At 36.9% G+C, this 27441-nt stretch overlaps 1 protein-coding gene across 1 annotated transcript in view; it reads left to right on the forward strand.

Moving 5' to 3' along the window:
• The window catches only part of TMX3 (thioredoxin related transmembrane protein 3), a 59437-nt gene extending 43605 nt beyond the window's left edge, over window positions 1-15832 (forward strand). The window contains exon 16 of the mRNA XM_054510269.2: window positions 15790-15832. Within this exon, the coding sequence (XP_054366244.1) occupies window positions 15790-15804 (15 nt within the window). The 3' untranslated portion in view covers window positions 15805-15832. The remainder of the gene's footprint in view (window positions 1-15789) is intronic.
• The last annotated feature ends 11609 nt before the right edge of the window (window positions 15833-27441 follow it).

Consider the following 27441-nt stretch of genomic DNA (forward strand, 5'->3'; position numbering starts at 1 on the left):
CCTTTGGCTCAGGTCATGATCCCAGGGTCCTGGGATCCAGCCCCGCATCGGGCTCTCTGCTTGGTGGGAAGCCTGCCTCTCCCTCTCCCACTTCCCCAGCATGTGTTCCTGCTCTTGCTATCTCTCCCTCTGTCAAATAAATAAAATCTTAAAAAATATATAGCATCAAATGGGGAGAGTATATTATGAAAAAAAGTTCTTAAAAATACTATTTTTTAAATTATTTTTTATATGCTACACCATGAACACTTTTTTTAAAAGGTTTTTTTTTACTTATTCATTTGAGAGAGAGTAGCGAGTGAGAGCATGAGCAGGGGGAGGGTCAGAGGGAGAGGGAGAAGCGGGCTCCATCCATGGAGTAGGGCTCCATCCCAGGACCCCAGGGTCATGACCTGAGCTGAAGGCAGATGCTTAACCGAGCCACTCAGGCACCCAGACCATGAGCACAATTTTTTAATGAGAATTGTTCTGGCACGGGAATAACAGCCAAAAAATTGGCCCCACCCAGCACGGGAGTAATACAGACTAGCTGGTTAGAATGGACCTTCCCTGATACGAGTGACCAAATGCGTCCACTATGTGAATTACGTGGGTGATGACAGGCTCCTGGGTCCCTGCCAAGAGGCTGGACTATGTTGTGAGTATGGAGGCCCTGGTGTCAGTGCCTGGGTTCCAGTCCGGGCTCCATCACTTGGTGCGCAAAGCTGGGAAGATGCTCACCCTCCTTGCTCTGTGCTAATTCCAGGTTAATGGAACCCATCTCACTGGATTATGAGATTGAGTTACACATGAGGCATGTTTAGAAAATGACTGGCACATGAAAACAGCTCAGAAATTATAACATGTATGTATCCAATTGATTTTTCTTCTTACTCTTCTTAGAATTTATATCATTGTTTACCACAGAGAAAAGCCAAGACTTTAAGAATATGAAATACTAATATGTTTAAATTTGCTTGGCTACCTTTTGCAATTCAAGCTCTAACATTTTGGATAGACATGAAAAGAAGTTGACATTTCTTTACCATTGAAATTAAATATAATTGCAAACATTTAGGTTCATAAACCTCCAAAAATCCTTTGGGTTTTGTGCTTTCAGTGAAAATGAATACACATAAGAGGATATAAGTATCCAGTGGGATTATTGGCATGTGTAAATAGTTTAGACGGATATCAATGTTATTTGGACACAGATTTAGAATATTAATGGATACTGAATATAGATGATTTGGTTTTCCCGCAAGCCTTTCAGACAACAGTCCTCAGCCCCTCTGCTTTCCTCCAAGTCCATCTCCCTATAAACTGAAAAGGGATTGTCAACAACTAGTAAAAACGTGGCAATTGTTTTCTTGCAGTTTATTCTTTCAACAAATGTTTTTTACCTGTCTCCTGGGTACTGCTGAGCATACAGTAGTAAAGGATGGCCAAGAGCGAGTTTCCTTCTGACACTGAGATTCTGTGAGGCGGCCAACATAAGCACTAAAGCCATCCACTATGTCGTTTTACAATTGTTCCTTCTCTTTCCAACAAAAAATTTAAAAAAATAAAAATTGGCCAATTTTAATATGTTACATTTAGTAAATTTTAGTTGGGTGGTGGAAGCAGTCCAGCGAAACTGAGGCATATGTAGTAGTAACTGAGGATATTCTACTCGTTCACATTTTTCACATGGCTGCGTCACTGTCTCCTGTCACTACGTTCACTCATGGATTTATTTACGTAATTGGTTTTCTTCCATCACAGTTGGATGATATTCCAGTTTCTCAACATGTCTGATGCTAATCCCTAGAAATTCTGTTCCAAACCATAAGAACCCAGTCAAAAAGACAGTAAATACTTAGATTTTAATGACTCATACAATGACTTTTGATAGTTAAAATTTTGAGGTTGTACACACAGAAATAATCTGCGTAACTAATAAATCTATGTTAAAGTCCTCTGTCTCCTTTTTATTTTTAAGCTGATTGTCAACGGAACTTTATGAGATTCTGAATTGGCATAATAGAGATTTTAAGATCATATGTCTTCTCCAAACAATGCTTTATTGTTCTAAATCCATTAATTGGAAGACTGACTTAATCTCAAAGATTTTTGTTAGATAGAAGGTGACTCTTTTTTACAAGGGATAATTTTGGAAGGAGTAAAAGATTCACTTTATATTTGGACACAGGTTAATTCACATTTTTCATGAAAGACTAATTAGGTATCTTAGTTTCCAAGATTATTATATAAACCTCTCCTGCCCAAATTACCACACTTGATACAGTCTATTCTGAGTTGTTGATAGTATAATCTCAAAATCTGAATTGCTATCCTTCAAAATAATGTGTCACCCCACCCCACCCCCTTGTAGATACTAAGTCATTCAATTAACATATGAAACCTAACAGTAATTTTTACAGGGGCCAAACAACCTCTAGCAAGATATAGTGAGAATTTTTTTCCAAATAGATCCACCATTATTTATGAAATTATTAGATACTCCTCGATATATTGTGGAGAAAAGTCATTGATACTTATTTTTTTATATTTACAATATGACATATATAGTTTGAAAGAGCCTTGAGATGAACTAAGGTTGAGACCTCAGTAGCATTACTTGATAATTGCTTACATCTAAAAAATGACTTCACTTTTATTACTCATTTTGTTAGCAGAGTCGAAATGGGATGGGAGGAGGGAGGTCGTGATGTGTTCATCATTCCCTTCTGAGCAGTGTTCTGCACGTGCATACAAAGGCTGATGTTTTATGGGACTTGGCAGAAAAATGTCAGGATATTAGGGCATGTTGCTACTCCTGTGCATCTTCAGGAAGGTCCTTACAAGAAAGAGACAGCATAAGAAAGCTGGAAGGGAGCATGCACCTCTGCTAAGAGAACCTTCTGCCTGGGGTCAACAGTAAACATGACTGACATAACCTTTTTCACTTGCAAAAAGCAAATTCCTTCCTACAAGCTTAATTTAATTTAAGGATCACTCTCATATATTGGGGAACAATAGATAAATTAGAGTCTGACCACATAACTCACTTGACTGCCAAGGGATGATCTAACTAGCTATCTGGTAAAATATGATATTTCTAGGAAGTAGTAATTGCTATGTATTTAGATATTCTTATACAAATTTCTGTGGGGATAAGAATTTCAATAAATGGTACTGAATCAATCGGCTATCCCTATGGGAAAAAGTAAATGTTGATCCTTACCTAAACACCATACATAAAAATTAATTCAAGATGGATCATAAACCTAAATATAGAAAAATAAATTTTTCTTGGAGGAAATCTTCATGACCTTTGGTAGAGAACAAATGCCCAAAGAGGATACAAATAACAGAACCATAAAAAATCAATTAGATTTTGTTAAAATTAAGAATTTCTGTTTATGAAAAGATGCCAGTAAGTGAGTGAAAAGGAAGAGATATTCACAACACTTATATCTGCCAAAGAACTTGTGTCCAGGATATACAGAATATACACTTTCAAATCAATAAGGAAAAGACAACCCAATGTGAAAAATGAACACATGACCTGAATAGGAACCTTAAGAAAAGACTATTCAAATGGTCAAAAACCTGTTTAGCAGGTGCTCAACATCATTCCTCATTCAGTTTCTTGATTTTAAAAATCTACATGTGGACATCTCACAAGTTTGTATCTTCACCTTGAACTCCAGACTTTATGTCCAGTTCAACATTCTCCACTTGGGTGTTTAGTAAGCAACCCAAACAACATATCCAAAGTACCGGTTGTCCACCAAGTACCTGCTTATGCTCAGTCTTCCTGGATCAATCCGAGACTTCTTTCCTTCAACACCTCTTATCTAACCTCTTAGAAATTTTGTTAGTGATATCTTTAAAATATACTTAGAAGCCAGACTTCACAGCACTGTACAGGTTAGCATCCTGGTTGAGACCACCACATCCCCATCGCCAGGCTTCCCTGCTTACACCACTGCCTGACTGCAGTCTACTATCCAAAGAGCAGCTAAACAGATCTTTTTTTATAATGTAAGGCAGATCATAGTATTTTTCGTCTCAAAACATTCCAGTGACTTCCTACCTTAGTGTCACAAAGAAGGTCCTTACCATGGACTATGTTATTGATTGAAATGTGTCCCCCCAAATTCATATGTTGAAGTCCTAACCCCTAGTACCTCACGATGTGACCTTATTTGGAAACAGGGTCATTGCAGATGTAATTAGTTAAAATGAGGTCATACTGGAGTAGAGTGGATCCTAATAGAAAGGGGAAATTTGGAGACAAACACATATTCAGGGAGAATACCATGTGAAGGTGAAGGGAGAGTTTGGAGTGATGCTTCTACAAACCAAGGAATGCCAAAGATTGGCAACAAACCATGGGAGCCTGGAGAAAGGCCTGCAGCAGATTCCCCACCACAGCCTCAGAAGGAACCAACCCTGAAGACACTTTGATTTTGGACTTCTGACCTCCAGAAATGTGAGACAATAACTTTGTTGTTTAAACCATAGTTTGTGGTACTTTGTTACAGCAACCCTACTAAACTGATACAACTTAAAATTATTTTTTACAACCTTCCTGACCCTGACCATATTAATCTCCTCCCCACCTCCCCACCCCTCTTGCTCATTCCATTCCATCTTCCTGCCCTCTTGTTCCTGGAGCTCCTTTGCACTTGCTGTTTCCTCTGGCTAGAATAACATTCTCCTGGACATCCACATGATTCACTCCCTCCTTACTGGAAGTCACCTTATCATTAACGCCTTTATTAACCATTCTGCATGAATTAGACCTCCTGGCCCCCAGTTTTTCCTAACCCCTTTGCTGCTTTATTTTCTACAAGCACTTCTTTATAATTTTATGTATTGTTTGCTTACTGCCTGCTTCCCCCCTTAAATACACACTAATGTAAGCCGTGAATGGTCAGAACATTATCTAATTTTTTCAAGGCTACATTCTCAGTTCCTGAAACATGGTTGGCAGGAAGTATGCATTCAATAAATATTTATAGGATAAATGAATGGATGAATGAGTAAGTGAATATATTGTATTTATATAATGATGTATTTATTACTGGTATGTTAGTGTTGAAGATTTCTGATTTTTACAAAAATCAGAAAGACTTATTTTAATTAAAGATTTTAAGTGCATGTTCCAAAAGTATCTGGATACTTACTGATTGAGCAATGGGAAATATAAGTAATTAACATGAAAGAGTCATAAGCTTTGGAAATATTTTATGTTTTAGTATGGAAGATTTATATACTATTTAGCTTGGGATCCAAAATCTTAAAAGCTATACAGTCATTGAAAATAAGAATAGATCAGAGGTCAAGAACTATGAAAACTTTTAGGTAACCAAATATTCTCCAACCCTCAAATACTACTGAAAAATAAACAATTAGCTCTTTTGCAAATGTCAGTCTAAAACTGTTAGCCTTGGCACCTGGGTGGCTCAGTCAGTTAAGCGTCCGACTCTTGGTTCTGGCTGAGGTCATGATCTCAGGGTCGTGAAATCAAGCCCAGTGTCAGGCTCTGCACTCAGCAGGGAGTCTGCTTGAGATTCTCTTTCCCTCTCCCTCGGCCCCTTTCCCCACGCATGCTCATACATGCCAATGGCACACCCTCTCTCTTTCTCAAATAAATAAATCTTTTTTAAAAATTTAAAAAACATAAAATTGTTAGCCTTGTGGTGATAATTACTATATTTTAAGTTACAGATTCTTAACCAGTAGTGCTTATCAGAATTACATAAACACCCATTGCCTCAGATGATTTATAAAATACACATAAGCCCTAGAAAATCCATTGTGTTGGTTTTGGATGAGCTTCGGCTTGAAACTAAAACAAAGAGGAAAAAAAGTCTCCCCAGTTGATCTTGATGTCTACTCCCAGTTGCAAACCAATGGTTTAAGTGATGATTAGGAAAGGTAAAAGTGTCAGCGCCTTTAAAAGAAGTTGTGTTTTCTGTGATTTCCTTGTGAGCATTTAGAGGTCAAATACGACACAAGAGCATGATATGCTTCAGTTCCCCTTCACGACCCCGCAGCCTCAGCCAACTGTGAGCAAACGTGCTCAAACAACAGTAGCAGCTTCAGGGAAGTGGTTTTTATTCTTGTAAACAAGAAAGTAGGTTATGTCCAGCTGGGATTATTTATTTCTCTTCTCATTCTCCCATCCTAGGACTAGAGATGAGCAGTGTGGCTCAGTGGACTGAAATGAGTCTTTGCTGTTGGAGATGAGGGCCCTAGCAAGGCATGAACATGGAAGTGTCACACTTTCTGGCTTCATGCATCCTTATGAGTCATTTGTGTAGAAAATGAGATTTGAAACACAAAAGTATTCACAATTTTGCTTCTTTCTTCTACACTATCAAATGTAAAACAAGTTTTTATGTGACCAGTAGGGGGTCCCAAATATAAAATGTGTGCCAACATAAGGCAAAGCTCAGAAACCCCAAAGTACATCTCTGCAGGAGGACATTTCTGCTCAACCACCTTGTGGTCATCAGGCACAGTTCATTTCTAGGTAATTGGACTCTTGTGATCAAAAGCAGTTTCTTCCCTAAGAAGTTGGACTGCATAACTTCACACTGTAGAAGAATAATAGTAACCAGAGAAGAACTAAAATTCCCAGTCTCTCCTGGAGTAATGCCTGTCATTTCAAAGGAAGAAGGGACAGCACCATGGCTTGGACCCCAGTGGTTCTGCTTTTAGTCAATTTTATATATGTTCTAGTTTAAAAAAACTACAAATACTTCTTAATGTATACATTTAGCAAGACAAACAGGTAAAGTAAATGTAGCTACATGTTTACAACTGGTGATTCTATATATAGAACAGGAGCGTATCCTGTATCCTTCACCTAGAATCAGTAATTATACTATTCTTGCAACTTCCATGTAGGTTTCAAAAGTTTCAAAATAAATGTTCGGGGGGGGCGGGGAATAGAGTAAGCATTACTGTAAATTCTTGTTTCATTGTGATAATCTCGAATATACACCCAGAGGTGTCTTTAATATTATATGTAATGGGAATATACATTGTGGCTCTGAATAAAACGTACTATGGCAGCATTGCACGTGCATTTTTAGAAGTACTGTATCTCAAATAACTTAGATGCAAAATGGCTTTATGTAGAATGAAAACCTTGATATTATATCAAAGATGCACATGAAATGTTTGAACAAATTGGTTCACAGAATCTTAAAGGCTCTTGCTATTAAAAATAAATGAATAAATCACATTCAGAAGCCATGAGTCTAGATTGAAAGTTTCATCCCTTTCAAGCAACTTGGGAAATAATAAATATATATAAGCAGACATTTGATCATAATTTTTTTCAGGAAAGTATGTAAATAAGTCTGCCTATCATCACTTATTATATCAGAGTATTACTAATCTTAACAAAAGAAAAAAATCCAACCTAATTTATAAAGCACCACTTCTTTTAGCTTTCACTGACCCTTTCAAGGGACATTAATTCCTTCTTCCCACCATCTTGGGAACACAGGACATTATATATACATATTTGGTGTTTAATGTACAGCATTGCACTAAAATGAACTAAATCAGTGTATTTATTTATTGGAAAGCTAATAATATTTTTAAGAGTTGACATCATGTGGCCTGGGCTGAATGTTCAGTAAGAGTTTGAATGAACAATGGTTGAATTGATCAATGGATAGATAGACGAGATAGAATTTTCAAAAATTCAGAATGGGTATAAATACCCAAATCACACTGCTCCCCCAAAACCATTCAAATAAAGGCTACTATCTTCACTATCAGTTGTTTGGGAATAACTGCACACACATACACATAGATTTCAAAAATCATACTTTTCATATGGCAATATCACAAGGCAACATTTCTATTACATGTTTCCACAAAACTAGAAAACTGAAAAATGTCATCTGTGCAGAGACAGCTAAATCAATAAGCATAGTGTGTCTCTGAAGCAGAACCACTAGGTGATTTGTAATATGCACACGCGCGCACACACGCACACATACACACAGGGATTCACTACAGGAATTTGGATGTGCGTGGTGGTAGGAATGGGTTGAATGTTCTCTGTAAGGCTGTGGTCTTTGCATGTGGTGCTTGGGTGTCTGGTACACAGAGCTGGCTATCCGGACAGGGAGATAGATGTAAGGTGGTAGAGAGCAAGAAGCTGACTGAAGCCCAGGTCAGTTCTTGTTGCCTCTGACCTTGGTGGTATGAGGATCCTTCTGAAGCCTTCACAGTGCTCAACACAAATATCTGGCTCAGGAGTGGAAAAGCAGAAGGACCCAAGGGAAGGTGGAGCTTTTGCAGTCCCTACCACTTCCTGGTTCATCGCCAAAGACTTGGAGCCTTCTTGCTGGGGTCCTCACATGGTTTAAGGGGCAAAAGAGCTCTCTGGAGTGTCTATTATAAAGGCACTAATCCCATCCATGAGGGCTGATCTAACCTAATCACCTCCCAAATGTCCACCTCCTAATACCATCACATTGGAGGTAAGGACTTGAGCATATGAATTTACAGGGGGACACAAACATTCAGTCCATAATAGTGGTGTGAGTGAGAAATCCTGCAAAAATGAGGTGCTTATATACAACTCTGTGTGCTAATATACATATCCAACTTTCCTCCTGAAAGAAGGGAAAAAAACTCTGCTCCTTCCTGAGTATTCTGAGTTCTTACTGTAAACCCTTTAAAATGTAAATACATTTATTTCTCAGGGGGAAAGAGCACCATTCTATCCAGCAACCCAGGGATGTCTCCAAATCTCAGGTCTCGGCACCCCCCTCCCCCCCTTGAAATGAAAACAATACTTCCAGAAGGCAAACTCTCCGAAGTTCCATGCAAACAGTCATAAATTACCTGGTGAGGCTTGCCTTCAGCCAGGTCCCACATTTCAGTAAAATGTGCCCAGAAAGCTCTCACAATGCAGAAATAGAAATATTTTGTTTAAAGCCCCACAAGGGGTCAGCAAACATTTTTCTGTAAAGGGCCAGATAATAAATAATTTAGGCTTTGAAGACCACATATGGACTCTGTCACATTATCTATTTATTTATTTATTTATATTTATTTATTTATTTGCGAGAGAGTGGGGGGAGGGGCAGAGGGAGAGGGAGAAGCAGACTCCTCACTGAATAGGGAGCCCCGCACAGACCTTGATCCCAGGACCCTGAGATCATGACCTGACCAGAAGGCAGATGCTTCACTGACTGAGCCACCCAAGTGCCCCTCTTTTATTTTTTTTAAAACTCTTTGAAAAATGTAAAAGTCTTTCTTAACTCAAGCCCTCTTCAAAAACGGGCTCCAGGCTGGATTTGGTCAGCAAGCCAGTTTGCCATGTCGGGAGATAAAAAATATTCACCAGATAGATAGCTACATATCAGATACAAGGCGGTGGGGGTGGGGGGGGTTGGAGTTTGGGTATGTGTTAAATTTGCTCCAGCAAACAAATCACATCTGGAACAGCAGCTGCAATTAGAGACAGGGCCCGATTAAATAGTCAATAATCTCTTTCCATTCTTGAATACTCATCTGTTTTCCACATGGGCAAAATAGGAGAGTTGGATGAAATCACCACCCGTCTATCTTTTTAAGTCCTTGATGATGGTGAAAATTCCTACAGTATCTTCAGGAATTTGGTATTGCCTTCGGTTTGGCTTTTTCAAAGGTAGAGTCAGTTCCAGTGGTTTCCATTTGACTCTCTTCTAGCCTTCAGTCTGTAATTGGGTACCACATATACATGTATTTTACATGTATTCTAAGTACGCATTCTAGAACCAGGAAAATAATTAGAGGGTGAGCCCACTATGAGATGAACTCAAGCCAAAAGTCCAGTGATTATCTGACCTCCATAACTCCCTACTCTGAATGGTGGATCTCAGGAAGTTTTGAGCCAATGTCTATATATCATCAATATCTGAATATTTTTCCTTCCCCAAAACTGTCTCCTGCTAAATGGCTGGCAGTACCCTTTAGGGAAGGGCAAAGAAGATGATTTATGGTATAAGTATATGTAAATATATAATATAAAAATTGATTAACCTGTGTCTGTTTTCTCATATGCAATATGGGCGTATTAATCATATTTATATCATGGGGTTATTATGAGAATTAAACATGGTCTCAATGTCAATAGTTCATCTGTCTGTATTCTCCTCTTGCTGGAAGAGAACCAGCCTCCTTTCCCAGCTTTGCCCAGTGGTGAGCTGTGACCCTCTATGATTAAGTTCTAGCCAATGAGTGAAAATGACTTGTAACATTTCCAAGTCTGGTCCATAAGATCCTCCCATGTTTTGTGCTCATTCCAGCAGGCTGGAAGAGAGATAATCCCTAGGAAAAGTTAAAAATTAAAAATGGCGAACTTTTCTTATCCTGGGTCCAGAAATGCTTGCATGAATGTGTACCACACCACTGACATTACCTGACAAGTACTGGTGGGCGAGAAATAAACTATTTGTTTAACTTTATGCATTTGGGGACTAATTAATACAGAGCTTGCACTAACCTAAATAAAACACTAATTATTTTTTTGAAGTTCATGACTAGAGGTAGGGTTCTTATGCCAAACTCTAAAGAGAGTATTTTATTTATGAGCTATTAAATTACAATATAATGAACTACAAAAAAAAATCTTTATTGCATATCTACTTTGTGTATATTGAATACACATAAAGATGCAAATAGATCATCTTCCAAATAAAGGATTTTGAAATTTAGTATGTGAAGAAAAAACATAAAAAGAGTACATAAAATTAATCACATATGATAAAGAACAATTAAGTGATATCTCTTAATTATCAATTATAATTTGCTTCTTAAAGTCCAGAATGCTTGGGGCACCTGGGTAGCTCAGTTGGTTGAGCATCCATCTCTTGATTTTGGCTCAGGTCATGATTTCAGGGTCCTCCCACTACTCACTCTCTCTCAAATAAATAAAATATAAATAAATAAATAAATAAACAAACAAACAAACAAACAAACAAACAAACAAATAAATAAATAAATAAAAAGTCCAGAATGCTCACTATTACATCCTGGAACTGCCAAAGGATTTTGGCTTTTGGAGATGCCGAGAATGAACCCAGGACAAATACTGTGTGACCCCATTTATATGTGGAATCTAAAAAATAGAATTGTGGTTTCCAGGGGCTGGGGGCTAGAGGAAAAGGGGAAATGTTGGTCAAAGGGTATCAATTTTGGGTTATGCAGGATGAGTAAGTTCTGGGTATCTAATGTACTGCATGATGGCTATAATTAATAATACTGTGTTGTATTCTTGCAATTTGCTAAGAGATTAGATCTTTAGTGTTCTCACCACTCACACACACAAAAAGGTAACTATGTATGGTGGTGATATTTGTTAATTAGTTGATTGTGGTAATATACTTCACAATGTATAAATGTATCAAAATATCACTTTGTATACTTTAAATATATACAATGTTTATTTGTCAATTATATTTCAATAAAGCTAGGGAAAAATTCTATGACCCAGTAACTGCACTACTAGGTATTTTTCCAAAGGATACAAACATAGTGATTCAAAGGGGCACATGCACCCCAATGTTTATAGCAGTAATATCCACAATAGCCAAAATATGGAAAAAGCCCTGATGTCCATCTACAGATGAATGGATAAAGAAGTGATGTGTGTGTGTGTGTTTGTGTATTGTGTGAACACACAATACACAAACACACACACATATGGAATGTTACTCAGCCATCAAAAAGAATGAAACCTTGCCATTTGGAATGACATGGATGGAACTAGAGGGTATTATGCTAAGCGAAATAAGTCACTCAGAGAAAGACAAATACCATATGATTTCACTCATATGTGGAATTTAAGAAACAAAACAGATGAACATCGGGGAAGGGAAGGAAAAATAAAACAAGATGAAAACAGAGAGGGAGGCAAACCATAAGAGACTCTTAACTCTAGGAAACAAGCTGAGGGCTGCTGGAGGGGATGTGGGTAGGGGGATGGGGTAATTGGGTGATGGGTATTAAGGAGGACACTGGGTGTTATATGCAATTGATGAACCACTAAATTCTATCCCTGAAACTAATAACACAATATATGTTACCTAAATAGAATTTAAATTTAAAAAAAAAAAGCTGGGGGAAAAATTTTGCTTCTCAGTTCCACAACAGCCAGTGACGGTGCCTGCAGGATTCATTCCTAGAAAAAGATGTTGATTTATTTCTATATCCACGCTCTTCACTTGTGTTCGTAAATCAGTTATGACAATCCAATTTCCCGACTGATTTAGAAATGGCATGAGACATATTTTCTGTCAATTCTCCCCTCAAAATGCTTAGCCTCAGAACAAAAGACACACAGGAAGATATTCCATCTCCTTCTGCGAACTGTTGTGAAGTTAACATGATACGACTGGAACTCTGGTATCCACCTTGTAACCATGAGACACTAAGCTGAAAGCCACGCAGGTATGCTTCCACATGTGGAAGGATGAAGAGAACCCTTGGCTTACGCTTTAGCTATTCTTTCACTGAACCCTGGAACTGTTCTTAGGATTTCCTGCTAGGGGAGATAATGCATTTTCTTATTGTTTAAACTAGCTTGTGGTTTTCTGTTACTGTCAGCTGTGTGCTTCTTAAATCTTCTACTATCTTCAAAAAGTTTATGAAGAACATTTAAGAGCAAATAAAATCCAAGCATGAAATGTTCCAAAATGCTTCTCAGTTAATCTCTATTTTCTAGGATTTAAGTAGGGGGAAGAAGTCCTTGAAGCATGGCATGTTTAAGAAAATAAAACTTTTAGATTCTTACTCATCATTTAGTGTGATGAAGATGAGTAGTGAAGAAATTGCTTCACAGGATGATTGTATAAGCAATCACTATCATATTGATCAAGTAAGACACCAAGTATGTATTCATGGATAAGTCTCTGCTTCATGGTTCTCCAAGATAAACTGACAGGCTTGGAATTCTTGACAACTGAATCAAACTGAGTAATCTTCTTAATTTGTATATGAATCAAACAAGCCATTTATCAGAACAAGAAAACCAAGGCCTATCACACTTACATTATTTTTTTCCAGTAGATCTTTTCAAAGTTAGCTTTTAAAGAAATCAGGTCCTCCAGTCTCAGTGGAAGGCAGGAACTAAAACCCTATGTTTCTATGAAATGGGTGTGTTTCTCATTGCTGCTGGTATAGTTTCTATTAATTGGTTATAATTATTTTAGACATACATGGATATATAATGTAAATTATACAATATCTAATTTCCAAACAGTTTTGCAGGCTATTTTAGCATTATAAAGTATTATTTTATATTTCAATTACACTAAAAAAGTGTTATTTTTGAAAATGAAACCTAACCTGGAAGTTTATAGAAGTGGCTTAAATGTAACCTTTTTGAGAAAATAGATGAGCACCATCTAAATAACATATTTGTCATCCTCTGGTTTATGCAAAGGGAAGGGGCCAGGATTTTTACTTCTGAGTTCCTTTGAGTTAAACAGAGACAAGATACAGGCAGGAACCAAAACCAGAAAAATAAGAAATGGAGTTACATAAATTGGAATTAGGTTGGGATAGTTATGGAAATAAGGAATTTGAAAATCAATATTTAGAAAGCCTGCAAACAGGAACAAGGTTGGGTGTAAAAATTGGACGAAGGAGGGTTAAAGAAATAAAAGTTTCATGTTCATGGACAGAAATTGGAAGGGCCATGTAGAACCTTCATGACCTCACTGGTTTTGTCTCTTTCACATGAATCAAGCTCAAAGGTTAATTTTAGCAAAACCAGCCTAGCAATTGTCTTAAAAGCCATTACTAATTTATACTTACTTGTGCCTCTCTAGATGTCTTAATAAACTTTTTTTAATAAACTTTATTTTTTAGAGCAGTTTTAGGTTCATAGCAAAATTGGATGGTAAACATGGAGAGTTCCCATTTACCCTCCTCCTCTGTACATGTACGGCCTCCACGATTATCAACATTCCCCACCAGAGTGGACGGCAATGAACGAGGAGGGACCTACACTGACACAACATAATCACCCCAAATCCACAGTTTATCTTAGAGTTCACTCTTGGTGTTGTATAGTTTATGGGTTTGGACAAATGTATAAAAACATGTATCCATCATGTAGCTTCATTCCCCTAAAAACCCTCTGTGCTCAGCCTATTCTTCCCTCCCTCCCCCCTGACTCCTGACATCCACTGATCTTTTACTGTGTCCATAGTTTTGTCTTTTCCAGAATGTCACATAGTTGGAATCATATAGTATGTAGCCTTTTCAAATGGGTTTTTTTTCACTTAGTGATATGCATTCAAGTTTCCTCCATGTCTTTTCATGGCTTCATATCTCCTTTCCTTTAAACTTTGAATAATATCTCATTGTCTGGATGGAACAAAGTTTATATATCCATTCACCTACTGAAGGACATCTTGGTTGCTTCCAAGTTCTGTCAGTTATGAATAAACCTTCATGTGTTGGACCAAACGTTTTGTATATACATAAGATTTCAACTCCGTTGAGTAAACTGGAGGGCAATTGTTGGGTTATATGATAAGAGTATGGTAAGTTTTGTAAGAGATCACTAAATTGTCTTCCAAAGTGTCTATACAATTTTACATTCCCATCAGCAATGAATGAGAGTTCCTGTTGCCCCATATCCTCACCAGCATTTAGTGGTCGGTTTTTTGGATTTAACATTCTAATAGGCATGTTGTTTTAATTTTTAATTGTTTGAATATGCATTTTCCTGATGACATACAATGTTGAGCTTCTTTTCATATGTTTATTTGCTATCTGTGTATTTTCTTTGGTGAGGTGTCTGTTCAAATCCTTTGCTCATATTTAAATTGATTTTTCTTTTGTTTTCTTACTGTTGAGTTTTAAGAGTTCTTTGTATAGTTGGGATAACAGTCTTTAATTAGATATGTCTTTGCAAATATTTTCTCCCAGTCTGTAGCTTGTCTCCTCATTCTATTGGCAGTATCTTTAATGAAGCAGATGTTTTTAACTTCAGTGAAGTCTAACTTACCAATTCTTTCTTTCATGGACTGTGCCTTTGAGTGGTATTTAAAAAGTCATCATTCTCAAGGTCATCTAGGTTTTCTCCTATGTAGTCTTCTAGGAGTTTTATAGTTTTGCATTTTACATGGAAATCTATGATTTCAAGTTAATTTGGGGGAATGATATAATCTAATAAAGCTTTAATAGAGATTTTTGTACTTTATTACATGAAGTACATGTAATAAGTACATGCTACATAAGTAACAGATAAAGGTTTAGTTTTTGGTTAATCACAAAGAAAAACCAAGACCCTGCATATCTGTTGAATTATGTTAATTACCTATTCAGATTTGATCATTCTAGTACATTCCTCCTAAGACTAATGTTATAGAGAAAATTTTCCAAGGTTAGAGAAACAGAGAGCTTGTTTTCTGGTAAAATTAACAAGTGATAGAATTTTTCACTACTTTTATGTACCAGGTGTTATCATGCCCTCATTTTATACATGACAAAACTTGTAATCAGAGTTTAACCTACTTGTGCAAGACGTCAGAACTAGAATGGTCACTCAAACTCTGAGTTTTCCACAGCTTTTCATTGCTGTCAGTGTGGGATTGTCCTGGTCAGACCATTTTCAAATTCCTCTGTCTCCTTTCTTGGCTAACTCTTACTCAGTTTCAGTTTTCCTCAGTGCATATAGTCTTCTCTTTAATGATATTTATTGCTGCTTCACCCTAAAACAATGTTTCATTACCATCACAAAAGAGTATGGCTGTTTTATTTATTTACTCTTCCAATGTTTTGTTTCAGAAAGAAATTCTCTAAAATAGGACAAATGCCTTAATCACTTTTGAAGAAAAGAGGTAAAGAAATGTCAAATAAGTTCCATCAAGTTAAAATCATTTGTTAATCTAGTCATCTAAACTAGGTAACTATTCAGTTATCTAATAAATAAGAGAAACAATCTATCTATAATCAAATTTTACTGAATCAGGTATATGACTAGCTGTGCAGAACATAATAAAATCACTATACATATTATTTAGCTTCACAAAGCTTGTAATCTATTTTGGGAGGTAAGGCAAAGAGGATACAATGTGTTACTCAACTGCTAGGTGATAATGCACAGACTCCAAGTGTAATAATGAAAAAATTTTGTGAAAATTTAAAAACAATTTATGTGTTATAACGTTTTAATGATTTTTTGAATTATTTCATTTTAGAGTAATTGTACACTCAAGAAACAGGTATAATCAGCATCCACTTCTAGAAATCAGGAATCTGAGGCTAAGTGAAGCAGATCATGTGCCTAGTGTCATAGGGCAGGAAACACTTAAGCCAGGACTCAAACCTAATCTTCCCACTGTTTTTTCTTTACATGCTCCTGGTGACATCTGTGGATTACAATAGCTGAGGTAGGTTCTTGAAGTAGATATTGGATATGGAATGATTGTTGAAATTTAAATGAGTAATGAAATCCAAGATCAAAGAATAGAATTAAGGCAGGTGATGAATCAGTGAGTCGCTAATAATAAGTGAACTAATGTGCACAGTTTGAAGGGTTTACGACTGAGAGTCATGGTGAATAAGACTGTATTGTACAAACAGCAATCAATATTGGTTGTTGATTTGCAGTTTCAGTTTATAATAATGTATCATTTGTTACTTCTGAATTCCTGAGATATATTGATATATAATCTGCGTATATACAAGCAAAGGATATGGGAAAATGCTAAAGGCATCATGACTTATAACAGATACATTTCTGAAACAGTATACTTAATGAAAGCTCAGAAAAATCTAAATGTACACTGTATACACGCAGGTTATTCTTTCTTTAGCTGAAAATGAAATATGATTATCTTAAGGGAGCCAGAGTCCATAATGTGATATAAAAGAAGATAAAAACTGTCATTGAACCTGAAAAATTATCAGTGAATCAGTGATTTACTGACAAGTCTGATTCAGCAGAAAGTTGGCTTTAGAAAGTTGAGTACCCTGGAGGAGGCTCAGCAGTTTTACATGCATAGTCATAAATCTAAATTATAGGAAAGTTATGGTGATTTAATTCACATTATACTATTTATTCCAAAGCTTTCCACTTGGTTAAAATATTACTATTCTGAATAAGAGTCTCAGACTAATATTGTGCAAGAACAGCCCACTAGATCTCATTTCTCCTCCTTAGTGATGTATAGAAGCAACCAGAAGGTAATAAGGTACATTTGAAATATCAAATCATCATCAAAAGTATAATAGTCAAGAGAATAAAAATTATTATAAAGCACTTAGCAAATCCAAAGTGCTATAGGAATGCTAAATGATGGGAGATGGCTTGCCAAATTGGTGATGGTAATCTGTTAAGTAATTCAAAATGTATTTCTTTCTTTAGGAGAGAACCAAATGGGTATAAGTAATTAAATCCAAGGTGATATAAGAAGTGGATGTCAAATGTGTGTTTGCATGTGTGTTTGGGCCCATGCCTTTGATAAGACACAGAAAAGAAATAGAGAAACAATTTCAGTTATTTTATTTAAAAAAGTCTGTATCAGGAAAACCCAAAAAACTCCACACCAAAACTGCTAGAACTCATACAGGAATTCAGTAAAGTGGCAGGATAGAAAATCAATGCACAGAAATCAGTGGCATTCCTATACACCAACAATAAGACAGAAGAAAGAGAAATTAAGGAGTCGATCCCATTTACAATTGCACCCAAAACCATAAGATACCTAGGAATAAATCTAACCAAAGAGGCAACGAATCTGTACTCAGAAAACTATAAAATACTCATGAAAGAAATTGAGGAAGACACAAAGAAATGGAAAAATGTTCCATGCTCATGTATTGGAAGAACAAATATTGTGACGATGTCAATGCTACCTAGAGCAATCTACACATTCAATGCAATCCCCATCAAAATACCATCCACTTTTTTCAAAGAAATGGAGCAAATAATCCTAAAATTTGCATGGAACCAGAAAAGATGCCGAATAGCCAGAGGAATGTTGAAAAAGAAAAGCAAAGCTGGTGGCATCACAATTCCGGACTTCAAGCTCTATTACAAAGCTGTCATCATCAAGACAGTATGGTACTGGCACAAAACAGATACATAGATCAATGGAACAGAATAGAGAGCCCAGAAATGGACCCTCAACTCTATGGTCAACTAATCTTTGACAAAGCAGGAAAGAATGTCCAATGGAGAAAAGACAGTCTCTTCAACAAATGGTGTTGGGAAAATTGGACAGTCACATGCAGAAGAATGAAACTGGACCATTTTCTTATACCACACACAAAAACAGACTCAAAATGGATGAAAGACCTAAATGTGAGAGAGGAATCCATCAAAATCCTTGAAGAGAACACAGGCAGCAAATTCTTCGACCTCAGCCGCAGCAACTTCTACCCAGACACATAGCCAAAGGCAAGGGGAGCAAGGGCAAAAATGAACTCTTGGGACTTCATCAAGATAAAAAGCTTTTGCACAGCAAAGGAAACAGTCAACAAAACGAAAAGACAACTGACAGAATGGGAGAAGATATTTGCAAATGACATATCAGATGAGGGCTAGTATCCAAAATCTATAAAGATCTTACCAAACTCAACACCCAAAGAACAAATAATCCAATGAAGAAATGGGCAGAAGACATGAACAGACATTTCTGCAAAGAAGACATCCAGATGGCCAATAGATACATGAAAAAGTGCTCAGCATCACTCGGCATCAGGGAAATCCAAATCAAAACTTCAATGAGATACCACCCCACACCAGTCAGAATGGCTAAAATTAATAAGTCAGGAAACAACAGATGCTGGTGAGGATGCAGAGAAAGAGGAAACCTCCTACACTGTTGGTGGGAATGCAAGCTGGTGCAGACACTCTGGAAAACAGTATGTTTTTTTTGTTCCTCAAAAAGTTGAAAATAGAGCTCCCCTATGACCCAGCAATTGCACTACTGAGTATTTAACCCAAAGTTACAAATGTAGTGATCCGAAGGGGCACGTGCACCCCAATGTTTATAGTAGCAATGTCCACAATAGCCAAACTATGGGAAGAGTCTAGATGTCCATCGACGGATGGATAAAGAAGATGTGGTATATATATACAATGGCATATTAAGCAGCCATCAAAAAATGAAATCTTGACATTTGCAACGACGTGGATGGAACTAGAGGGAGGGTATTACGCTAAGCGAAATAAGTCAATCAGAGAAAGACAATTATCATATGATCTCACTGATATGTGGAATTTGAGAAACAAGGCAGAGGATCATAGGAAAGAGAGGAAAAAATGAAACGGGACAAAACCAGAGAGGGAGACAAATCATAAGAGACTCTTAATCTCAGGAAACAAACTGAGGGTTTCTGGAGTGGAGGGAGTTGGGAGGGATGGGGTAGCTGGGTGATGGACATTGGGGAGGGTATGTGCTATGGTGAGCACTGTGAATTGTGTAAGACTGATGAATCACAGACCTGTACCCCTGAAACAAATAATACATTATATGTTAATAAAATAAATAAAAATTTAAAAAATTTAAAAAGTCTGTATCATGGGGGTGCCTGGGTGGCTCAGTCAGTTAAGTGTCCAACTCTTGATTTCGGCTCAGGTGATGATCTCAGGGCCATGAGATTGAGCCCCACCTCAGGCTCCATGCTCAGTGCAGAGTCAGCAATAGAGTCTCTCTCCCTCTCTCTCTGCCCCTCCCCACCACTTGCTCTCTCTAAACAAGTAAATAAAATCTTTAAAAAAATAAAAAGTCTGCATCATATAAGGTGGTTATTTGAGTTCAAGTAGGCTGTATCAATCATCCACTATACACCAAATGCTGTTCATTAACTAAAATTAAAAAAAAAAAATTTAGACATTAGGAAACCCTCTCAGTCTTGAGCTGGGGTGGGGGGAGGGGAAACGAATACATAAATGGGAAAACTGTAAGAACTCTAAGAGTAAGGTTAAGACTCAAGTAAGAGTATTAGTGTTACTGTGATTCTTCAGCTGTGGAAGCACAGAAATCAGTACAACTACCATAACTTACACCTGTGTCCCCCCTCTCGGGATCATGAACTGGGGTTGAATAGGGCCTTGGTGTTGTGTTTGCTGGGGTTCTGTTTTCATTGTCTCTTTAAATCATTGCTGGTTGAGATCGTTACAATTTTACCTTAGTGATAATTTTGAGGGCAGGAAAATACCTCTCACAAATATTAGAATAAGTTGTGAGAACCTTACATTGACATGCTATGGACCCAGCTCCAGGATAACCTGGAATTGTTAATATTCTGGTTGTTTGTGTGACTTAGAGTAGAAAGCTTCTCAAAACTAAGCATTTTTTTTTAAAGAAGGAATTAATTGTTTACTACTCCTTTTGTATAGAGCACAGAGCATATTTTTTGCTGTTACGATATAATAGTGCTTTTTTCCTAGTTACACCTTCTGTAGATTGGTACACTAACATATTGCATAGCTTGTTATTAACCTCCCTCTTGAAATTGGATAAATGGAATTTTCTCAGCCTTCTGAAGGGAAAAAGAAAACTCTTCAAGGAAATTCCTTAATATTTAACTAAAAACCTCCTAATTGCTAATAAGTGATAAATGATTTTTGTAGCTTGCCATATGTCATATTTTTCTCTCTATACCCAGAGCCTGAATTTATAACAAAAGAGATTGTTATCTTATAGTCCAATTAATGGATATATCATTTAATTTTAGTGTTTTGCCAATAAAATGGTCAATATTTGAATACTCTGGCATTGGTCTTAAATCATAAAGAGATTCATTCCAGTGACTTTCTTCCCTTACTCTCTGCAATTATTTCAGGCTTATCATTTGCCACTCATTTTGATCTTACTTGAAATTTTAGGATCAACTCTTGGTATCTGATTAATTAAATACCAGAAGTGCAGCTTATGTAATTTTCAAGAGGAAAGGAACTCTCTGGCATGCTAAAAATTTCCTCCCACTGTTTATACTTATTTTAAAAAATGCAATCCTGGCAGCAAATAATACCACAATCTGTAAGTAATAACCTGTTGGGATGGCTGGAGAGAGAGAGAATTGATGACGGCGATTATAATCAATAGTGTGGGAATCAGTAATGTTACATGAATAATTTAGTCTTATGTTTCATCCTTAGGGGAAAAAAATCCAGAACAAACGAATGTTCTCATTACAACCTGTCACTCATCTCTAACCTCACATTATTGGCTAGTTATTTAGAGCAAGGTTTTATCTAGAAGAACAAAAGACTAACTCTGTGACTCTCCAATAAAACACAGCAAAACTTTGAAAGAGCAGATTTCCAGGGACAAACCAACCCTGTGGCTCCCCAGTAAAGTTTATTATCTCTAAGCCACACTGAGCAATATTTCTTAAATATAATGATAGCTCTGCACAGATCCTCTTGAAAGAGTAGGCAGAGTCAGTGGAATGACATTAAGCCAGTGTGCCAACCTATAGGTAACAAGCTCTATTTATTATGAATTCATTATGCATGAGCAAACCTGAGGGAGCCCCTCTTCAACCACTCCTCCCCATCTCTCCAACCAGCTCAAGGCATTCTACTGAGAACAAAACAAGCCCATAAAAAACAAGAAAGACAACTCCTGATACCATTTATATGTGGAATCTGGAAAAGTTGAACTGGTAAGAACAGAAGGTAGAAGGGTGGTTACCAGGGGCTGTGGAGGGGGATGGGAGAACTGGGCAGATGTTGTTTAAGGGTGCAAACTCAGAACTAGGAGATAGATAAGTCCTGGAGATCTAATGCAGAACACAGTGATTATAGGCAATAATACTGATTGTAAACTCCAAAGTTGCCAAGACACCTACTGCAAAAAAGAAATGATAATTATGTGACCCAATACCGGTGTTAGCTCGTGCTACTGAGGTAAGCATATTGCAATATATAAATGTATCAAATCAATAGGTTGTACGCCTTATATTTACACAATGTTATATGTCAGTTATATCTCAATTATAAAAGAAAAAGGACAACTCCTCCTTCTCCTTTCTCTTGACAACACCACACTGTCACCTACCCTGTCCAGGGATTAAAAACCAAGACAAGTAAACAAATGTGGAAGAATGATAGTATCTTCAGGGTTTGAGAAACAAAAATTTTTATATTTTTCTCTGCATCTTTATAAAAGAACCAAAAGAAAATACAATGGGAGAGGGTGTTGAGAACCCAAGAAATAGTGATTTAGCTGGATCCAGCCTCAACTGTGTCTGCAGAACTGCACAATGACCGCATTCCAAAACAGAATCACAGGTACACAACAACAAACTGAACCTCAAGTCAAAAAAGCAAGCAATGCAGCGCACTATTGCAGAAAAATTGCAGAAGAAAAGCAGTTTCCCTTTTAATGCTAATTGGTGCCAAAAAAGACTGATGATACCTTTACTCCTTCAGGATCTCCATCTGTATTTTCAGATAAGTGTGTTGTTAGGGGGGGAAGAAAAATGTAGATAAATTCCTTAGCTATTCTGTCTTGCCTGGCCCCTCTCTCTCAACCATATGATGACCCTAGTTCCCTCCACGGCAGAAATTCTGGAGCCACTACTGCTCCAATTTGAATATCATGCTTAAAATTGAAAAGATTCTATGTAGCCCTGGGAGTAGAGAAGAGTGAGTGAAATGTATCTTATTTTAGACTTGTCAGATCAAGCAGTCACCCAACTGATTCAAATTGAGGGTGTGGGGTAAATGCAGCTATCTCTAGAGCTGCAGATTCCGGCACAAACCCCACTCGGTGCTCCCTTCTCCCTACCTCATATATTAGCCAAGTGAAAATTGGTGAAATGAAAATCACGGGTCTACCATCAGGATAAAGATTGCCAAAAAGCCTGCGGGAGGAGGTCCGCAAAAGGGAGGATGGGGGTAGCCTCTTTATTTTGTGTTGGGGATCCTGGTGGTGCAGAGAGCTGTGCGTAACAAAATACAAAATGGGTAGCTTATAAACAATAGAAATTTCTTTCCTACAGTTCTGGAGGTTGGATGCTAGAGATCAGGGGGCCAGCACAGCCAAGTGAAAGCCCTCTGCCTGGTTCACCACTGGCACCTTCTACATGGGAAAGGGTCAAGGGAGCTCTCTGGAGCCTCCTCTATTAGGTTCTAATTCCATTCATGAAGGCTCCACCCTCATGACCTCCTCTGGAAGGACACTCCACCTAATATCATCTCATTAAAAAAAAAAAAAAAAAAAACATTGATTTCAACGTATCAATTTGGGAGAGGGGACGTAAACATTTGGACCACAGACCAAGCATCTAAAGAGAGGAAAATTGCAACCCTTGCCTACTGAGTAAAATGTCAGCTCTGTCTGAGAAATGAAAACATATCGATAAGGTTTCTGGAAATAGACTAGGTATAGGAGGAGGGTTTTCTGCATTTAAATGAGATCAGCTCTCTGTAACAGTAAAATTTATATATTATCATATTTGTGAAGATGAGATCAAAATGACATTGTTTTTAGCAAGGAATGGCTTTTCCAACTCACCTTCTGTTGACATACCTTGTAATAGTATATTTACTCTGTGATCAAATTAGTAAATAATTCTAAATTTGTTTCACCTGAAAATCAATCTCTGCTATTATATATAAATTCTTATTAAAAGTCAGTATATTTTTATATTCTAACACAATATGGTTGATGTTGACAGTACATGGACAGAAGCTTTTTTTCATGGCAATTGGGTGACAACTTAATCTTAACTAAAATATTAAGAAAAATATTTCTACTAATGGCCTGTAAAAGTAGCAAACATTAAGGCTTATCTAAAATATTACCAGGCAAATAATTTCTATATTTGGAAAAATAAGCAACAATGGTTTTAAAAGAAACTAAAGGCTGAATATGAGTTAATTCTGTTTACCCTATGTCAAGCATTTCATATTTTGTTAATTATTGAAAATAAGTGCTGAGTTTTGATACAAGGGGGGATAGCTAAAAGACATGCACAGTCTGTATTAGGAGCTATGAATCTTAATATAAAAACCTTTCACTTTCTTTTCAAGTGACTTGGTTGTTTTTTTATTATTCTTTTTAAATGGACACTTGTTCTGGGGTAAGTAGACCTGTGAAACCTCATTCCTTAACTAATCCATTGACTAAGGCAGCATGTATTAATCATCATTTCACAGGATGTTAACATATCTTACTTAGCAAAAGGATCTGTGGTCAAACAAGTTTGGGAAAGAGGTTAAATATGTCATAAAAGGTTTTTTTTTTAACTGCAGTTTTCACAGAGACTTTTATATGTTAATGTTCACACACTCCTAAGATTTTATTTCATAGCGATTTACTAGAGAGCTAGTTTCAAACACTTTTTGTCAATATCGAATACTATTTTTTTAAAAATTGTAACCTAATATGAAAAAAGTAAACTTTACTGAATTTAGCAGGTGGGGTTAAATATCACTTATGCTGGGGCACCTGGGTGGCTCAGTTAAGCGTCTGCCTTCGGCTCAGGTCATGATCCCATGGTCCTGGGATCGAGCCCCACATCGGCCTGCTCAGCAGAGAGCCTGCTTCTCCCTCTCCTTCTGCCTGCCGCTCTGCCTACTTGGGCTCTCTCTCTCTCTGTCAAATAAATAAATAAAATCTTTAAAAATATATATCACTTATGCTTACTAGCCATTCTTATTTCTTCTTTAGTAAACTGTTTATTTTCTATTATTATAGCATTCTGATTTGATAGATCACTTGTAAAGGGAATGCAACTGAATATTTTAATCCTGTTTAGTAATCTGTTATTTTATATGGTAAATTTGATACTTTCACATTTATTAATTAGTGATAACCACTGGTCTTACTGATATTTACTTGATATTCTCCATTTGTTACTCTTTGTTTAATATTTTTCCTTTCATTTCAGATTTCTGCTCAATTATTAGAATTTTCTGTTTTTTCTGTTTTTCTGTTTGATTCCTTTAATGGTCTTGATATACTTTCCATCCCATTTTAGTTATTTTAGAAGATGATCTAAAAAACTTTTAAAAAGCTTATTTAAACATACTTTTCTATCAAATAAAGAACCATCTTAATCTAGTCTAACCATTTTAATCTAATACCTTTTTCTTTAAGGTATTTTTTTAACATTTGCAATAACAATTTTCACCATAATTGCTCTTGTGTTATAATTTGTATATTATTTGTCATATCTCATGCTTCCTTCCTTTCTTAGAATCCTTTCTCATTTTGCTAAAAGAGATCTTTAAGTTATTGTTGTCTCTTTTCTTTTCCAGCATAGGCTAATGAATGATAATCTTTCTTAGCCTTTTTTTTTTTTTTTAAGATTTTATTTATTTATTTGACAGAGAGAGACACAGCGAGAGAGGGAACACAAGCAGTGGGAGTGGGAGAGGGAGAAGCAGGCTCCCCGCAGAGCAGGGAGCCCGATGCGGGGCTCAATCCCAGGACCCTGGGATCATGACCTGAGCCGAAGGCAGTCGCTTAACCAACTGAGCCTCCCAGGCGCCCTTTCTTAGTTTTTTTTTATTTGAGAATGTTATTATTTTGTCCTCACATTTCAGTGAGAATTCAAATAATAAATTCTAGATTCAAGATTACTTTTCTTCAGAATCTTAAAAACTATTGCTTCTTTTTCCCTAGTTTTCTATATTAGAGATACAAAATATCATTCTTATGCTTTTGAATAGCATCTTTTAATTAAACTTTTAATTTTGAGATTATGAGTTGCATATAGTTGTCAGAAATAACAGAGTTTATGTACCTTTACTCAGTTTCCCCTAAAGATAACATCTTGAAAAACTGTAGTAAAATATTACAAGAAAGATATTGACACTGATACAATCCACTAGTCTTCAGATACCCTGTTTTAGTTTGCGTGTGTGTGTGTGTGTGTGTAGTTCTATGCCATTTTATCACATTTGTAGTTATGTGTATAAACCACCACTGTCAAGTACAGGCCAGTTCCAACACCAAAAGGATCCTTCATGTTGCTCTTTTATACCATGACTCACATCCCTCCCACTTCCCCCAACCCATTCTTAATCACTGACCACCACTAATCTGTCTGCCCTTTCTTAATTTTGTCATTCAAAAAGAATTTTATATAAAGAATAATATAGTGTATAGCCTTTTGAAATTGGCATTTTTCACTCAGCATAATTCTAAGAAATTTATCTAGGTTGCCACCTGTATCAGTAGTTTATTCCTTGTTATTACTAATATTCTATGGTATAGATATAGCACAGTTTAGGAGGACCCTAAGCTTACCTCATCTCACAAATGCAACTAGATAACTGTCAAATCATCCTAAGTACCCCAGAAATTGGCCTGAAAACTCACAGAACAAATTCCACAACTAAAGGGAGAGAAGATGCCATATCAAAGAAGGTAGGAAGTGCAGAGACACGGTTTGGGGGAAAAAGGGATCCTGGCTGCTGTGGAGGGGAAGGAGCCATGGTCATGGAAAAAGGTAACAGAGAGAGGAGCACAAAGGAGGATGCATAAGGAAACATTTCCTCATAGCCACTGGCTTCAAGAGAGACTGCATTTTGTGAGTTCTTGCAACTAGCAGAGCTTAAAGCCTGGAGTTTTAAAGGTCAGCAGGTTTGGCTGGGAATAGAGCCTGGAGAGCACTATGCTGCTCTTGGACAGAAGGCAAACAACCCAGGGGCATACAGTGTGAAACAGCAATCTGAAGAGCCCCTGAGGAACACACAGGGAGATTATTTGCTCTTCTCACAGTCTGTCCCTGAGAGGCAGCCTTCAACCTCTCTGGGAACAAAGGAGCTAGAGACATAACTGGCTTTTCTAACACAGAGAAGCAGGCAGAGACTTAGACAAAATGAGAAAACAGAGGAATTTATCCCAAAGGAAAGAACAAGATAAGGCCACAGCTAGAGATCTAAGTGAAAGAGATATGGTACCATGCCTGATGGAAAATTTAAAGCAATGGTCAAAACGATACTCACTGGACATGAGAAAAGAATGGAAGACATCAGTGAGACCCTTACCACAGAGATAAAAGAGCTAAGAAAGAATCAAAAATAAAGAGAACAATAAATGAGATTAGAAACACTCTTGATGCAATGAACAGCAGGCTGGAAGAAGCAGAAGAACTAATTAATGACCTAGAGACAGTAATGGAAAATTTTGATGAAGCTGAACAAAAGAGAAAGAAAAATTATGCAAAATGAGAAAAGACTCAGGGAACTCACTGACTTCCTCAAATATAATAAGATTCATAATATAGGAGTCCCAGAAGAAGAGAAAGAAAAGGGGGCAGAAAATTTGTTTGAGGAAATAATAGCTGAAAACTTCCCTAATCTGGGGAAGGAAAAAGACATCCACATCCAGGAAGCATAGAGAACTTCCATCAAAATCAACAAAAGCAGACCAACACCAAGACATATAGTAATTAAGTTTTCAAAATATAGTAATAAAGAAAAAAATTCTTTTTTTTTGTTAAAGATTTTATTTATTTGGCAGA

The sequence above is a fragment of the Mirounga angustirostris genome, unplaced genomic scaffold (genome assembly GCF_029215605.1).
Source record: "Mirounga angustirostris isolate CCGP_5_RB_7025 unplaced genomic scaffold, mMirAng1.0.hap1 SCAF_14, whole genome shotgun sequence".
In the NCBI taxonomy this organism is placed as follows: Eukaryota; Metazoa; Chordata; class Mammalia; order Carnivora; family Phocidae; genus Mirounga; species Mirounga angustirostris.